The 19,449-nt window shown below is 41.4% G+C and overlaps 1 protein-coding gene across 1 annotated transcript in view; it reads left to right on the top strand.

Moving 5' to 3' along the window:
* The window catches only part of LOC112237601 (unconventional myosin-XVI-like), a 277,352-nt gene that overhangs the window by 229,742 nt on the left and 28,161 nt on the right, over positions 1 to 19,449 (top strand). The window contains 1 exon segment of the mRNA XM_042319826.1: positions 13,693 to 13,848. Coding sequence (XP_042175760.1) covers positions 13,693 to 13,848 — 156 coding nt within the window.

Genomic DNA, 19,449 nt, shown 5'->3' on the forward strand with positions numbered 1-19,449 from the left:
CCACATTGATCTGGTATTGGTATTCCCTTTATATAGCTCCACATTGATCTGGTATTGGTATTCCCTGTACATAGCTCCACATTGATCTGGTACTGGTAATCTCTGTATATAGCTCCACATTGATCTGGTACTGGTAATCTCTGTATATAGCTCCACATTGATCTGGTACTTGTATTCCCTGTATATAGCTCCACATTGATCTGGTACTGGTACTCCCTCTACATAGCTCCACATTGATCTGGTACTGGTAATCTCTGTATATAGTAGCACATTGATCTGGTACTGGTATTTCCTGTATATAGCTCCACATTGATCTGGTATTGGTATTCCCTGTACATAGCTCCACATTGATCTGGTACTTGTATTCCCTTTATATAGCTCCACATTGATCTGGTATTGGTATTTCCTTTATATAGCTCCACATTGATCTGGTACTGGTATTCCCTGTACATAGCTCCACATTGATCTGGTATTGGTACTCCCTGTATATAGCTCCACATTGATCTGGTACTGGTATTCTCTTTATATAGCTCCACATTGATCTGGTACTGGTATTCCCTTTATATAGCTCCACATTGATCTGGTATTGGTACTCCCTGTATATAGCTCCACATTGATCTGGTACTGGTATTCCCTGTATATAGCTCCACATTGATCTGGTACTGGTATTCTCTTTATATAGCTCCACATTGATCGGGTATTGGTATTCCCTGTACATAGCTCCACATTGATCTGGTATTGGTATTCCCTGTATATAGCTCCACATTGATCTGGTACTGGTATTACCTTTATTTAGCTCCACATTGATCTGGTATCGGTATTCCCTTTATATAGCTCCACATTGATCTGGTATTGGTATTCCCTTTATATAGCTCCACATTGATCTGGTACTGGTATTCCCTGTATATAGCTCCACATTGATCTGGTACTGGTATTCTCTTTATATAGCTCCACATTGATCTGGTACTGGTACTCCCTCTACATAGCTCCACATTGATCTGGTACTGGTAATCTCTGTATATAGTAGCACATTGATCTGGTACTGGTATTTCCTGTATATAGCTCCACATTGATCTGGTATTGGTATTCCCTTTATATAGCTCCACATTGATCTGGTACTGGTATTCCCTGTACATAGCTCCATATTGATGTGGTACTGGTATTCCCTGTACATAGCTCCACATTGATCTGGTATTGGTATTCCCTGTACATAGCTCCACATTGATCTGGTACTGGTATTCCCTGTACATAGCTCCACATTGATCTGGTATTGGTATTTCCTTTATATAGCTCCACATTGATCTGGTACTGGTATTTCCTTTATATAGCTCCACATTGATCTGGTACTGGTATTCCCTGTACATAGCTCCACATTGATCTGGTATTGGTACTCCTGTATATAGCTCCACATTGATCTCGTACTGGTATTCCATTATATAGCTCCACATTGATCTGGTATTGGTATTCCCTGTACATAGCTCCACATTGATCTGGTATTGGTATTCCCTGTATATAGCTCCACATTGATCTGGTACTGGTATTCCCTTTATATAGCTCCACATTGATCTGGTACTGGTATTCTCTTTATATAGCTCCACATTGATCTGGTACTGGTATTCCATTATATAGCTCCACATTGATCTGGTACTGGTATTCCATTACATAGCTCCACATTGATCTGGTATTGGTATTCCCTGTACATAGCTCCACATTGATCTGGTATTGGTACTCCTGTATATAGCTCCACATTGATCTGGTACTGGTATTCTCTTTATATAGCTCCACATTGATCTGGTACTGGTATTCCCTTTATATAGCTCCACATTGATCTGGTATTGGTATTCCCTGTACATAGCTCCACATTGATCTGGTATTGGTATTCCCTGTACATAGCTCCACATTGATCTGGTACTGGTATTCCCTGTACATAGCTCCACATTGATCTGGTATTGGTATTCCCTGTACATAGCTCCACATTGATCTGGTACTGGTATTCCCTGTACATAGCTCAACATTGATCTGGTATTGGTATTCCCTGTACATAGCTCCACATTGATCTGGTACTTGTATTCCCTTTATATAGCTCCACATTGATCTGGTATTGGTATTTCCTTTATATAGCTCCACATTGATCTGGTACTGGTATTCCCTGTACATAGCTCCACATTGATCTGGTATTGGTATTTCCTTTATATAGCTCCACATTGATCTGGTACTGGTATTCCCTGTACATAGCTCCACATTGATCTGGTATTGGTACTCCCTGTATATAGCTCCACATTGATCTGGTACTGGTATTCTCTTTATATAGCTCCACATTGATCTGGTTTTGGTATTCCCTGTATATAGCTCCACATTGATCTGGTACTGGTATTCCCTTTATATAGCTCCACATTGATCTGGTATTGGTATTTCCTTTATATAGCTTCACATTGATCTGGTATTGGTATTCCCTGTACATGGCTCCACATTGATCTGGTACTTGTATTCTCTTTATATAGCTCCACGTTGATCTGGTACTGGTATTCCCTTTATATAGCTCCACATTGATCTGGTATTGGTATTCCCTGTACTTAGCTCCATATTGATCTGGTATTGGTATTCCCTTTATATAGCTCCACATTGATCTGGTACTGGTATTCCCTGTACATAGCTCCATATTGATGTGGTACTGGTATTCCCTGTACATAGCTCCACATTGATCTGGTATTGGTATTCCCTGTACATAGCTCCACATTGATCTGGTACTGGTATTCCCTGTACATAGCTCCACATTGATCTGGTATTGGTATTTCCTTTATATAGCTCCACATTGATCTGGTACTGGTATTTCCTTTATATAGCTCCACATTGATCTGGTACTGGTATTCCCTGTACATAGCTCCACATTGATCTGGTATTGGTACTCCCTGTATATAGCTCCACATTGATCTCGTACTGGTATTCCATTATATAGCTCCACATTGATCTGGTATTGGTATTCCCTGTACATAGCTCCACATTGATCTGGTATTGGTATTCCCTGTATATAGCTCCACATTGATCTGGTACTGGTATTCCCTTTATATAGCTCCACATTGATCTGGTACTGGTATTCTCTTTATATAGCTCCACATTGATCTGGTACTGGTATTCCATTATATAGCTCCACATTGATCTGGTACTGGTATTCCATTACATAGCTCCACATTGATCTGGTATTGGTATTCCCTGTACATAGCTCCACATTGATCTGGTATTGGTACTCCTGTATATAGCTCCACATTGATCTGGTACTGGTATTCTCTTTATATAGCTCCACATTGATCTGGTACTGGTATTCCCTTTATATAGCTCCACATTGATCTGGTATTGGTATTCCCTGTACATAGCTCCACATTGATCTGGTATTGGTATTCCCTGTACATAGCTCCACATTGATCTGGTACTGGTATTCCCTGTACATAGCTCCACATTGATCTGGTATTGGTATTCCCTGTACATAGCTCCACATTGATCTGGTACTGGTATTCCCTGTACATAGCTCAACATTGATCTGGTATTGGTATTCCCTGTACATAGCTCCACATTGATCTGGTACTTGTATTCCCTTTATATAGCTCCACATTGATCTGGTATTGGTATTTCCTTTATATAGCTCCACATTGATCTGGTACTGGTATTCCCTGTACATAGCTCCACATTGATCTGGTATTGGTATTTCCTTTATATAGCTCCACATTGATCTGGTACTGGTATTCCCTGTACATAGCTCCACATTGATCTGGTATTGGTACTCCCTGTATATAGCTCCACATTGATCTGGTACTGGTATTCTCTTTATATAGCTCCACATTGATCTGGTTTTGGTATTCCCTGTATATAGCTCCACATTGATCTGGTACTGGTATTCCCTTTATATAGCTCCACATTGATCTGGTATTGGTATTTCCTTTATATAGCTTCACATTGATCTGGTATTGGTATTCCCTGTACATGGCTCCACATTGATCTGGTACTTGTATTCTCTTTATATAGCTCCACGTTGATCTGGTACTGGTATTCCCTTTATATAGCTCCACATTGATCTGGTATTGGTATTCCCTGTACTTAGCTCCATATTGATCTGGTATTGGTATTCCCTGTATATAGCTCCACATTGATCTGGTACTGGTATTCCCTGTACATAGCTCCACATTGATCTGGTATTGGTACTCCCTGTATATAGCTCCACATTGATCTGGTACTGGTATTCCCTGTACATAGCTCCACATTGATCTGGTACTGGTTCTCTGTGTATATAGCTCCACATTGATCTGGTACTGGTAATCTCTGTATATAGCTCCACATTGATCTGGTACTGGTAATCTCTGTATATAGCTCCACATTGATCTGGTACTTGTATTCCCTGTATATAGCTCCACATTGATCTGGTACTGGTACTCCCTCTACATAGCTCCACATTGATCTGGTTCTGGTAATCTCTGTATATAGTAGCACATTGATCTGGTACTGGTATTTCCTGTATATAGCTCCACATTGATCTGGTACTGGTATTCCCTTTATATAGCTCCACATTGATCTGGTGTTGGTACTCCCTGTATATAGCTCCACATTGATCTGGTACTGGTACTCCCTGTATATAGCTCCACATTGATCTGGTACTGGTATTCCCTTTATATAGCTCCACATTGATCTGGTATTGGTATTCCCTTTATATAGCTCCACATTGATCTGGTACTGGTATTCCCTTTATATAGCTCCACATTGATCTGGTGTTGGTACTCCCTGTATATAGCTCCACATTGATCTGGTACTGGTATTCTCTTTATATGGCTCCACATTGATCTGGTACTGGTATTTCCTGTATATAGCTCCACATTGATCTGGTATTGGTATTCCCTGTACATAGCTCCACATTGATCTGGTATTGGTATTCCCTGTATATAGCTCCACATTGATCTGGTACTGGTATTCCCTGTATATAGCTCCACATTGATCTGGTACTGGTATTCCCTTTATATAGCTCCACATTGATCTGGTATTGGTACTCCCTTTATATAGCTCCACATTGATCTGGTACTGGTATTCCCTTTATATAGCTCCACATTGATCTGGTATTGGTACTCCCTGTATATAGCTCCACATTGATCTGGTACTGGTATTCTCTTTATATAGCTCCACATTGATCTGGTACTGGTATTCCCTTTATATAGCTCCACATTGATCTGGTATTGGTATTCCCTGTACATAGCTCCACATTGATCTGGTATTGGTATTCCCTGTACATAGCTCCACATTGATCTGGTACTGGTATTCCCTGTACATAGCTCCACATTGATCTGGTATTGGTAATCTCTGTATATAGCTCCACATTGATCTGGTACTGGTAATCTCTGTATATAGCTCCACATTGATCTGGTACTTGTATTCCCTTTATATAGCTCCACATTGATCTGGTATTGGTATTTCCTTTATATAGCTCCACATTGATCTGGTACTTGTATTCCCTGTATATAGCTCCACATTGATCTGGTACTGGTACTCCCTCTACATAGCTCCACATTGATCTGGTACTGGTAATCTCTGTATATAGTAGCACATTGATCTGGTACTGGTATTTCCTGTATATAGCTCAACATTGATCTGGTACTGGTATTCCCTGTACATAGCTCCACATTGATCTGGTATTGGTACTCCCTGTATATAGCTCCACATTGATCTGGTACTGGTATTCCCTTTATATAGCTCCACATTGATCTGGTATTGGTATTCCCTGTATATAGCTCCACATTGATCTGGTACTGGTATTCCCTTTATATAGCTCCACATTGATCTGGTATTGGTATTCCCTTTTTATAGCTCCACATTGATCTGGTACTGGTATTCCCTTTATATAGCTCCACATTGATCTGGTGTTGGTACTCCCTGTATATAGCTCCACATTGATCTGGTACTGGTATTCTCTTTATATAGCTCCACATTGATCTGGTACTGGTATTCCCTGTATATAGCTCCACATTGATCTGGTATTGGTATTCCCTGTACATAGCTCCACATTGATCTGGTATTGGTATTCCCTGTATATAGCTCTACATTGATCTGGTACTGGTATTCCCTTTATATAGCTTCACATTGATCTGGTATTGGTATTCCCTTTATATAGCTCCACATTGATCTGGTACTGGTATTCCCTTTATATAGCTCCACATTGATCTGGTATTGGTATTCCCTTTATATAGCTCCACATTGATATGGTATTGGTAATCTCTGTATATAATCTCTGTATATACTGCATCATTTCACGGTTAAGTCTCCCCCCGGTGTTTTCGGAATGTTACAAATAACTTTTGATTAAATGGGTACAATGTGGCCTTACTATTACTGCATTGATTTAAAGAGACTGTTACATAAAATACATGTTCAAACACTTCCCTTCAACTCTAAATATGATATGAACACAAGCAGTAACTGTTAGATCAGTTTGAAACATCATTCATTGTTAACACTCTTACACGAGAATACACACACTGTAGTCCCTCTCTCCTTCTCTCACCCTCTCTTACATTCTCTCTCAATTCAATTTCAATTAAATCCATTTCAATTTAAGGGGCTTTACTGACATGGGAAACATGTTTACATTGAAAAAGCAAGTGAAATAGATAGTAAACGAAAGTTAAATAAACAATTAAAAATGAACAGTAAACATTAGACTCAGAAAAGTTCCAAAAGAGTAAATGCATTTCAATAGTCATTATGTCTATATACAGTGCCGCGAAAGTATTCGGCCCCCTTCAACTTTGCGACCTTTTGCCACATTTCAGGCTTCAAACATAAAGATATAAAACTGTATTTTTTTGTGAAGAATCAACAACAAGTGGGACACAATCATGAAGTGGAACGACATTTATTGGATATTTCAAACTTTTTTAACAAATCAAAAACTGAAAAATTGGGCGTGCAAAATTATTCAGCCCCTTTACTTTCAGTGCAGCAAACTCTCTCCAGAAGTTCAGTGAGGATCTCTGAATGATCCAATGTTGACCTAAATGACTAATGATGATAAATACAATCCACCTGTGTGTAATCAAGTCTCCGTATAAATGCACCTGCACTGTGATAGTCTCAGAGGTCCGTTAAAAGCGCAGAGAGCATCATGAAGAACGAGGAACACACCAGGCAGGTCCGAGATACTGTTGTGAAGAAGTTTAAAGGCGGATTTGGATACAAAAAGATTTCCCAAGTTTTAAACATCCCAAGGAGCACTGTGCAAGCGATATTATTGAAATGGAAGGAGTATCAGACCACTGCAAATCTACCAAGACCTGGCCGTCCCTCTAAACTTTCAGCTCATACAAGGAGAACACTGATCAGAGATGCAGCCAAGAGGCCCATGATCACTCTGGATGAACTGCAGAGATCTACAGCTGAGGTGGGAGACTCTGTCCATAGGACAACAATCTGTCGTATATTGCACAAATCTGGCCTTTATGGAAGAGTGGCAAGAAGAAAGCCATTTCTTAAAGATATCCATAAAAAGTGTTGTTTAAAGTTTGCCACAAGCCACCTGGGAGACACACCAAACATGTGGAAGAAGGTGCTCTGGTCAGATGAAACCAAAATTTAACTTTTTGTCAACAATGCAAAACGTTATGTTTGGCGTAAAAGCAACACAGCTCATCACCCTGAACACACCATCCCCACTGTCAAACATGGTGGTGGTGGCAGCATCATGGTTTGGGCCTGCTTTTCTTCAGCAGGGACAGGGAAGATGGTTACAATTGATGGGAAGATGGATGGAGCCAAATACAGGACCATTCTGGAAGAAAACCTGATGGAGTCTGCAAAAGACCTGCAACTGGGACGGAGATTTGTCTTCCAACAAGACAATGATCCAAAACATAAAGCAAAATCTACAATGGAATGGTTCAAAAATAAACATATCCAGGTGTTAGAATGGCCAAGTCAAAGTCCAGACCTGAATCCAATTGAGAATCTGTGGAAAGAACTGAAAACTGCTGTTCACAAATGCTCTCCATCCAACCTCACTGAGCTCGAGCTGTTTTGCAAGGAGGAATGGGAAAAATATCAGTCTCTCGATGTGCAAAACTGATAGAGACATACCCCAAGCGACTTACAGCTGTAATGGCAGCAAAAGGTGGCGCTACAAAGTATTAACTTAAGGGGGCTGAGTAATTTTGCACGCCCAATTTTTCAGTTTTTGATTTGTTAAAAAAGTTTGAAATATCCAATAAATGTCGTTCCACTTCATGATTGTGTCCCACTTCTTGTTGATTCTTCACAAAAAAATACAGTTTTATATCTTTATGTTTGAAGCCTGAAATGTGGCAAAAGGTCGCAAAGTTCAAGGGGGCCGAATACTTTCGCAAGGCACTGTACAGTGTTGTAACGATGTGCAAGTAGTTAAAGTACAAAAGGGAAAATAAATAAACAGAAATATGGGTTGTATTTACGATGGTGTTCTTGTGGCAACTGGTCACACATCTTTCTGCTGTGATGGCACACTGTGTTTCACCCAATAGATATGGGAGTTTATCAAAACTAGATTTCCCACAAATTCTTTGTGGTTCTGTGTAATCTGAGGGAAATATGTGTCTCTAATATGGTCATACATTTGGCAGGAGGTTAGGAAGTGCAGCTCACTTTCCACCTAATTTTGTGGACAGTGTGTACATAGCCTGTCTTCTGTTGAGAGACAAGTCTGCCTACAGTGGCCATTCTCAATAGCAAGGCTATGCTCACTGAGTCTGTACATAGTCAAAGCTTCCTTAATTTGGGTCAGTCACAGTGGTAAAATATTTTGCCACTGTGTACTCTCTGTTTGGGGCCAAATAGCATTCCAGTTTGCTCAGTTTTTTTGTTAATTCTTGCCGATGTGTCAAGTAATTATCTTTTAGTTTTCTCATGATTTGTTTGGGTCTAATTGTGTTGCTGTCCTGGGGCTCTGTGGGGTATGTTTGTGTTTGTGAACAGAGCCACAGGACCCGCTTGCCTAGGGGACTCTTCTCCAGGTTCATTTGTCTGTAGGTGATGAATTTGTTATGGAAGGTTTGGGAATCGCTTCCTTTTAGGTGGTTGTAGAACTGAACAGTTCTTTCGTGGATTTGGATAATTAGTGGCTATTGGCTTAATTCTGCTCTGCATGCATTATTTGGTGTTTTTACATTGTACACAGAGGATGTTTCTCTCTCTCTTTCTATCTCCTCTTTCTCTCCTTCTCTTTCTCTACCATGTCTCTCTCTCTATATCATTCTTTCTCTGTATCTCTCTCTTTCTCTCTGTATCTCTCCCTCTCTGTATCTCTCTCTTTCTCTATCTCTCTATTTCTCTGTATCTTTCTCTCTCTGTATATCTCTCTTTCTCTGTATCTCTCTTTCTCATTCTCTATCAGTCTCTCTCTCTTTCTCTCTCTCTCTCCTCTCTCTTTCTCCTTCTCTCGCTCCTCTCTCTTTTTCTCCTTCTCTCGCTCTCCTCTCTCTCTTTCTCTCCTCTTTCTCCTTCTCTCTCTCTCTCACCTGTGACGCTCAGTCTCTTTTCCCTCTCTCACCTCTCTCTCTCTCGCTCTCTCTATCTCTCTCCTCTCTCGCTCCTCTCTGTCATTATTCATTCAAGTATATTAGCAGTGTGTAGGTTAATATAATATGAGATTAAATATTTATCACCGTAGTGGGGTATATCACTCTTCCTCACACTACGAAAGGGGAGAGGACATGAGGACAGAACAGAGTGTAGCAGAGACATCCCACTGGGCACAGGCATCAATTCATCATTGAAATGATGTGGAAGCAACGTTGATTCAGCCAGTGTGTGCCCAGTGGGATACTTCTTAATCTAACTAAGTCATTGAGACAGGGCATTGAAGAGGGGCACTAACAGTAGTTTAAGGATATCCACCAGAATGCCAAGGGCCTTAAAACCCAGGGGTCTAGGGCCATCGATAAAAGACAGTACTGTGCAGCCGTCTTCATTGACCTTGCCAAGGCTTTCGACTCTGTCAATCACCATATTCTTATCGGCAGACTCAGTAGCCTCGGTTTTTCGGATGACTGCCTTGCCTGGTTCACCAATTACTTTGCAGACAGAGTTCAGTGTGTCAAATCGGAGGGCATGCTGTCCGGTCCTCTGGCAGTCTCTATGGGGGTGCCACAGGGTTCAATTCTCGGGCCGACTCTTTTCTCTGTATATATCAATGACGTTGCTCTTGCTGCGGGCGATTCCCTGATCCACCTCTACGCAGACGACACCATTCTATATACTTTCGGCCCGTCATTGGACACTGTGCTATCTAACCTCCAAACAAGCTTCAATGCCATACAACACTCCTTCCGTGGCCTCCAACTGCTCTTAAACGCTAGTAAAACCAAATGCATGCTTTTCAACCGATCGCTGCCTGCACCCGCATGCCCGACTAGCATCACCACCCTGGATGGTTCCGACCTTGAATATGTGGACATCTATAAGTACCTAGGTGTCTGGCTAGACTGCAAACTCTCCTTCCAGACTCATATCAAACATCTCCAATCGAAAATCAAATCAAGAGTCGGCTTTCTATTCCGCAACAAAGCCTCCTTCACTCACGCCGCCAAGCTTACCCTAGTAAAACTGACTATCCTTCCGATCCTCGACTTTGGCGATGTCATCTACAAAATGGCTTCCAACACTCTACTCAGCAAACTGGATGCAGTCTATCACAGTGCCATCCGTTTTGTCACTAAAGCACCTTATACCACCCACCACTGCGACCTGTATGCTCTGGTCGGCTGGCCCTCGTTACATATTCGTCGCCAGACCCACTGGCTCCAGGTCATCTACAAGTCCATGCTAGGTAAAGCTCCGCCTTATCTCAGTTCACTGGTCACGATGGCAACACCCATCCGTAGCACGCGCTCCAGCAGGTGTATCTCACTGATCATCCCTAAAGCCAACACCTCATTTGGCCGCCTTTCGTTCCAGTACTCTGCTGCCTGTGACTGGAACGAATTGCAAAAATCGCTGAAGTTGGAGACTTTTATCTCCCTCACCAACTTCAAACATCAGCTATCTGAGCAGCTAACCGATCGCTGCTGCTGTACATAGTCTATTGGTAAATAGCCCACCCATTTTCACCTACCTCATCCCCATACTGTTTTTATTTATTTACTTGCTCTTTTGCACACCAATATCTCTACCTGTACATGACCATCTGATCATTTATCACTCCAGTGTTAATCTGCAAAATTGTAATTATTCGCCTACCTCCTCATGCCTTTTGCACACATTGTATATAGACTCCCCCCTTTGTTTTCTACTGTGTTATTGACTTGTTAATTGTTTATTCCATGTGTAACTCTGTGTTGTCTGCTCACACTGCTATGCTTTATCTTGGCCAGGTCGCAGTTGCAAATGAGAACTTGTTCTCAACTGGCCTACCTGGTTAAATAAAGGTGAAATAAAAAAAAGAAAAAAGAAAAAAGAAACAGAAACCCTCAGGCTGACGTGACACTTTCTTCCATCTCAATGTCACATGCCTAGACATAGAATGACCAGCAAGGTACATTGATGACTTGAATGGGGATGCCTTTTACTAGTTAGCATGCCTACACGCCAGAGAAGGCTGGTAGTCAGGGTCGTGAACAGCGAGATGCCACTGGGCTTAACGGGGCAGCCTGCTTCCGTTCCCTCTCTGGCACTAAATGGTTATCTGTGATACCCGATGCTCCGGGGTGGCCTGGGGGTTAGGGGAGGTATCAATGCCATGCCTGTGATGAGCAGCTGTTTCCCCCTGCCTGCTTCTCCTGTGGCATACGAGAATGCCACAGGGACGTCATGGGAATTCCCAACTTTAAACTTGAAGCTCCCTGAGGCATTCCCAGCTTTAAACTTGAAGCTCCCTGAGGCATTCCCAGCTTTAAACTTGAAGCTCCCTGAGGCATTCCCAACTTTAAACTTGAAGCTCCCTGAGTCATTCCCAGCTTTAAACTTGAAGCTCCCTGAGGCATTCCCAGCTTTAAACTTGAAGCTCCCTGAGGCATTCCCAACTTTAAACTTGAAGCTCCCTGAGGAATTCCCAACTTTAAACTTGAAGCTCCCTGAGGCATTCCCAGCTTTAAACTTGAAGCTCCCTGAGGCATTCCCAGCTTTAAACTTGAAGCTCCCTGAGGCATTCCCAGCTTTAAACTTGAAGCTCCCTGAGGCATTCCCAGCTTTAAACTTGAAGCTCCCTGAGGCATTCCCAACTTTAAACTTGAAGCTCCCTGAGGCATTCCCAGCTTTAAACTTGAAGCTCCCTGAGGCATTCCCAGCTTTAAACTTGAAGCTCCCTGAGGAATTCCCAACTTTAAACTTGAAGCTCCCTGAGGCATTCCCAGCTTTAAACTTGAAGCTCCCTGAGGCATTCCCAGCTTTAAACTTGAAGCTCCCTGAGGCATTCCCAGCTTTAAACTTGAAGCTCCCTGAGGCATTCCCAGCTTTAAACTTGAAGCTCCCTGAGGCATTCCCAACTTTAAACTTGAAGCTCCCTGAGGCATTCCCAGCTTTAAACTTGAAGCTCCCTGAGGCATTCCCAGCTTTAAACTTGAAGCTCCCTGAGGCATTCCCAGCTTTAAACTTGAAGCTCCCTGAGGCATTCCCAGCTTTAAACTTGAAGCTCCCTGAGGCATTCCCAACTTTAAACTTGAAGCTCCCTGAGGCATTCCCAGCTTTAAACTTGAAGCTCCCTGAGGCATTCCCAGCTTTAAACTTGAAGCTCCCTGAGGCATTCCCAACTTTAAACTTGAAGCTCCCTGAGGCATTCCCAACTTTAAACTTGAAGCTCCTGAGGCATTCCCAGCTTTAAACTTGAAGCTCCCTGAGGCATTCCCAGCTTTAAACTTGAAGCTCCCTGAGGCATTCCCAGCTTTAAACTTGAAGCTCCCTGAGGCATTCCCAGCTTTAAACTTGAAGCTCCCTGAGGCATTCCCAGCTTTAAACTTGAAGCTCCCTGAGGCATTCCCAGCTTTAAACTTGAAGCTCCCTGAGGCATTCCCAGCTTTAAACTTGAAGCTCCCTGAGGCATTCCCAGCTTTAAACTTGAAGCTCCCTGAGGCATTCCCAGCTTTAAACTTGAAGCTCCCTGAGGCATTCCCAGCTTTAAACTTGAAGCTCCCTGAGGCATTCCCAGCTTTAAACTTGAAGCTCCCTGAGGCATTCCCAGCTTTAAACTTGAAAATTAGCAGAGAACTGACTGTAGAAATGTACTTGTAGAGTATATTCTGTATTAAAACAATAGGTCTACAAAGGAACTACATCAAAAAGGGTCATTTTGATGTATTCATATAAATTGTTTTAATGTTTAATAAATGAATGTTTAAAATTGTATTTCAGAATTGAGTGATGCTCCATATGTTAGAGCGTGCTATTAGGAATATAATGACACCAGGGTGTTGTCTGTATCGTGTAAGGTTCATAGGTCATAGGGTCTTACCGGAGGCAATTGTAGGTCTAAAAAGGGCCTAAAATTGCCACTTTAATCATGATATTCTCAAAACTGGTTTGTGTTACAAATGTAAAAAGCCTTTCAAACATTCTTCATCCCAATGATGTCTATGTGAGAATTGCAAGAACAATCTGAAGTACCAAAAATATTTTTGGAACTAACAGTTTAACAATTCAATGTACAGAAACAAACCGATCGCAGTAACAGTGTGTGTGAGTGTGTTTGTCATCTCCTCCCAGGGTTCAACTCCAACATCAACCTGCCAGGGAGAGATGAGCACCCAGGCTCCACCCCCTCCTCCCTGTCTCCACAGCTACAGGACAAGAACGCCAACAACCACGCCCCCCACCCACCAAGCCACACCCCCGTAGAGAATGGCAACCGGCTGTCTAATGGTAAGAGCCGAGGGAGGAGTTGGAGTCAGGTGAAGCGGTGAACGGTAGGATGTGAGGAGAAGGAGGAGGAGGAGGAGGAGGGAAGGATGAGAGGAGAACGATCCCAACGATTCCTTTGGTTCCTCCTCAGCTCCTGATCAGTGAGGAGTGAAACGACTGGGTGGGATTCCCTTCGATATGGTTCTGTCACCTACATTAGCCTATCAAGGTCACATCAGCAAGGTTACAGCAGTGATCACACAGGGACACGAAGGGGACAATTTGACAGATAGTGACACATTCACATTCACTCTACACATTCAAGTGCAAAAAAGTGTATTTTAATTCTGGCAGTATTTAAATCAAGCAGACCAGAGCTCCATTAAATGCTGATCCTTTCTGAGTAACCACTTCTCCCAAGAGGATGATCCCCTGGGCTGCTTGCTCTGCGGCTCACTAACAACATACAAACTAAAGACCATTCAAAAAACTGTTTCATTTCTAAAATCAAAAGCAAACAAATTGACTCCAAATTGAAAAACGGCTAACCTGAACAAAAATATAAACATGCAACAATTTCAAAGATTTTACTGAGTTACAGTTCATATAAGGAAATCAGTCAATTGAAATAAATAAATAAGTCTCTAATCTATGGATTTCACATGACTGGGAATACAGATATGCATCTGTTGGTCAGATAACTTATTTTTAAAAAGTAGGAGAGTAGATCAGAAAACCAGTCAGTATCTGGTGTGACCACCATTTGCCTCATGCAGCGTGACACAATCTCTTTCTCATATAGTTGATCAGGCTGTTGATTGTTGATTGTGGAATGTTGTCCGAAGTTGCTGGATATTGGCGGGAACTGGAACACGCTGTCGTACACGTCGATCAAGAGCATCCCAAACATGCTCAATGGGTGTCAGGTGAGTATACAGGCCATGGAAGAACTGGGACATTTTCAGCTTCCAGGAATTGTGTACAGATCCTTGCAACATGGGACTGTGCATTATCATGCTGAAACATGAGGTCATGGCGGCGGTTGAATGGCACGACGATGGGCCTCAGGATCTCATCACGGTATCTCTGTGCATTCAAATTGCCATTGATAAAATGCAATTGTGTTCGTTGTCCGTATCTTATATCTGCCCATACCATAACCCAACCGCCACCATGGGGCAGTCTGTTCACAACATAGACATCCGCAAACCGCTCTCCCACACAACGCCGAACATGTAGCCTGAGGTTGTGAGGCCGGTTGGACGTACTGCCAAATTCTCTAAAACAACATTGGAGGAGGCTTATGGTAGGGAAATTAACATTCAATTCTCTGGCAACAGCTCCGATGGACATTCCTGCAGTCAGCATTCCAATTGCACTCTCCCTCAAAACTTGAGATATCTGTGGCATTGTGTTGTGACAAAACTGCACTTTTTAGAGTGGCTTTTTATTGTGAAATGATCTTGCTGTTTAATCAGCTTCTTGATATGCCACATTTGTCATGTGGATGGATTACCGTGGCAAAGGAGAAATGCTCACTAACAAGAATGTAAACAAATTTGTGCACAACATTTTTGACAAAAAAGCTTTTTGTTTGAATGGGATAATTCTGGGATCTTTGATTTCAGCTCAGGAAACATGAGACACAACACTTTACATGTTGTGTTTCTATTGTTGTTCAGTGACAAACTAAATTCAATTACAAACTAAACGTGATTGTTATCTAAATCCAACATTTACATTGGCAGAATATCTCAGCCAAACTAGATGTAAATAGAAGAAAACCCCTCTCTGAATACAGACTGAACGACCACATCAGAGAACATGGAGTCTGATTTACAGGATGGAGAAACTGAGATTCACTTACTGTATTCCTGCCCAAAATATGGCAACATAAGGGAAACATACCCCCCGATTTGGAAGAAAACTGTATATACCAAACTTTGGACAAATCCTTGATGGACATAAACTCCCCATTCTTCTTGGAGGGGAGCAGCAGTCAACTAAGCTGGCAGCTAAATGTGTCACCCTGCACCACAACCAGAGAGAGAGATGGGATGGACTTCGTGGTTGTTGTGTTTTTGTTTTGTTTCTGCTCTCTTTAGGTTTGTTTCCTTAATTAATCATTTTGACTCATTTACTTTCTGTCTGGATTAACAGACATTTAATTTACACATTAAATAATACATCAACAAACATGTAATACACACATACACACACTCATACATGCAAACACACACTTATATAAATCCATTTGCACAAGTCTGTGTGCACACGCACACACACAAAAACGCACACACACACACGCACACTCACACACACACACACACACACACACACACACACACACACACACACACACACACACACACACACACACACACACACACACACACACACACACACTACTGACACCTGTATGCACACCGACATTCCATAGATGATGTCAATGTATCCCATTGTGCCTATTCAATGTTCTAGCACGCATTCACTGCATAATCTCATTCTACCGATATATACAGGATATACTGTAATTATCTTATTTTTATTTACAAAGTAAAATGCTTTTAAGATATAATATTAAAATTACTTTTTGCATTTACACATTTGATTTCTCAACATAAAAAACATATATACAGTGCCTTTAGAAACTATTCAGACCCTTGACATTTTCCACATTTTGACAAGTTACAGCCTTGTATTAAATATGTATTAAATATAGGTATTAAATATTAAATCAAGTAATGTATTAAAAATATTTTTCCTTATCAATCTATACACAATACCCTATAATGACAAAGAAATGACAAGTTTTTGTAATTCTTTTCGAATTAAAAAAAACAAAAAAAACAAAAATATGACATTAACATAAGTATTCAGACCCTTTACTCAGTACTTTCTTGAAGCACCTTTGGCAGCGACCACAGCCTCCAGTCTACTTGGATATGACGCTACAAGCTTGGCACACCTGTATTTGGAAACTTTCTCCCATCCCTCTCTACAGACCCTCTCAAGTTTTGTAAGGTTGGAGGGGGAATGTTGCTGAACAGCTATTTTCAGGTCTCTCCAGAGATCTTTGATCGGGTTTATGTCCGGGCTCTGGCTGGGCCACTCAAGGACATTCAGAGATCTTTGATCGGGTTTATGTCCGGGCTCTGGCTGGGCCACTCAAGGACATTCAGAGATCTTTGATCGGGTTTATGTCCGGGCTCTGGCTGGGCCACTCAAGGACATTCAGAGATCTTTGATCGGGTTCAAGTCTGGCTGGGCCACTCAAGGATGTCCAGAGACGTGTCCCGACGCCCGTCCTGGGTTGTCTTGGCTGTGTGCTTAGGGTTGATGTCCTGTTGGATGGTGAACCTTCGCCCCAGTCTGAGGTCCTGAGCTCTCTGGAGCAGGTCGGTACTTTGCTCCGTTCATCTTTGCCTCGATCCTGACTAGTCTCCCAGTCCCTGCCACTGACAAACATCCCCACAGTACGATGTTGCCAACACCATTCTTCACTGTAGGGATGGTGCCAGTTTCCTTCAGACGTGACGATTGGCATTCAGGCCATCTTGGTTTCATTAGAACAGAGAATCTTGTTTCTCATGGTCTGAGAGTCTTTAGATGCCTTTTGGAAAACTCAGGCTGTCATGTGCCTTTTACTGAGGAGTGGCTTCTTTCTGGCCACTCTACCATAAAGGCCTGATTAGTGGGGTGCTGCAGAGATGGTTGTCCTTCTGGAAGGTTCACAGAGAAACTCTAGAGCTCTGTCAGAGTGTCCATTGGGTCTTGGTCACCTCCCTGACCAAGGCCCTTCTCCCCCGATGGTTCAGTTTGGCAGCCAGCTCTAGCAAGAGTCTTGGTGGTTCCCACCTTCTTCCATTTAAGAATGATGGAGGCCACTGTGTTCTTGGGGACCTTCAATGCTGCAGAAAAGTGTTGGTACTCTTACCCAGATCTGTGCCTGGACACAATCCTGTCTCTGAGCTCTACAGACAATTCCTTCAACCTCATGGCTTGGTTTTTGCTCTGACATGCACTGTTAACTGTGGAACCTTATATATACAGGTTTGTGTCTTTCCACTTCATGTCCAATCAATTTACCACAGGTGGACTCCAATCAAATGTATTCATAAAGCCCTTTTTACATCAGCCAATGTCACAAAGTGCTATACAGAAACCCAGCCTAAAACCCCAAACAGCAAGGAATGCAGATGTAGAAGCACGGTGGATTGGAAAAACTCCCTAGAAAGGCAGGAACCTCTCTAGTAAACAATCTAGAGAGGAACAAGGCTCTGAGAGGTGGCCACATCTCAAGGATGATCAATGGAAACAGGATGCACCTGAGCTCAATTTTAAGTCTCATACCAAAGGGACTGAATACTAACAGGTTTCTGAAAATAACAGGTTTCTGTTTTGTATTTTTTAAATACATTTTAGAATAAGGCTGTTTTCCACAAAATGTGGAAAAAGTCAAGAAGTCTGAATACTTTCCAAAGGCACTGTATCCTGTCTACTTTCTCTAATCATCATCACTATTATCATTATTATTATAGTTATTATTATTATTTTCTGTTACTGTTGATGTATATCTCAATTTGCTTTAGCAACAGTGGCTTTGTCATTCATGCTAATAAGCCTGATTTGAATCTGAATATGTGAATACTGGGATATAAATAATGAGAGAAATAGACAGAATGAGAGACAGACAGACAGAGATGAAGAAAGGAGATAGATAAAGGACAATAGACAGGAGGTAATACATGATAGATAATAGACAGGAGGTAATACATGATAGATAATAGACAGGAGGTAATACATGATAGACAATAGACAGGAGGTAATACATGATAGACAATAGACAGGAGGTAATACATGATAGATAATAGACAGGAGGTAATACATGATAGACAATAGACAGGAGGTAATACATGATAGACAATAGACAGGAGGTAATACATGATAGATAATAGACAGGAGGTAATACATGATAGATAATAGACAGGAGGTAATACATGATAGACAATAGACAGGAGGTAATACATGATAGATAATTGACAGGAGGTAATACATTATAGATAAAAGACAATAGACAGGAGGCAATACATGATAGATAATAGACAGGAGGTAATACATGATAGATATAAGACAATAGATAGGAGGTAATACATGATAGATAATAGACAGGAGGTAATACATTATAGATAAAGGACAATAGACAGGATGTAATGCATGATAGATAATAGACAGGAGGTAATACATGACAGATACTAGACAATAGACATGAGGTGATACATGATAGATAATAGACAGGAGGTAATACATGATAGACAATAGACAGGAGGTAATACATGATAGATAATAGACAGGAGGTAATACATGATAGATAATAGATAGGAGGTAATAAATGATAGATAAAAGACAATAGACAGGAGGTAATAAATTATAGATAATAGACAATAGACAGGAGGCAATACATGATAGATAATAGACAGGATGTAATACATGATAGATAAAAGACAATAGATAGGAGGTAATAAATGATAGATAAAAGACAATAGACAGGATGTAATAAATTATAGATAATAGATAGGAGGTAATACATGATAGATAATAGACAGGATGTAATACATGATA

Source organism: Oncorhynchus tshawytscha, linkage group LG03, assembly GCF_018296145.1.
Source record: "Oncorhynchus tshawytscha isolate Ot180627B linkage group LG03, Otsh_v2.0, whole genome shotgun sequence".
Lineage (NCBI taxonomy): Eukaryota > Metazoa > Chordata > Actinopteri > Salmoniformes > Salmonidae > Oncorhynchus > Oncorhynchus tshawytscha.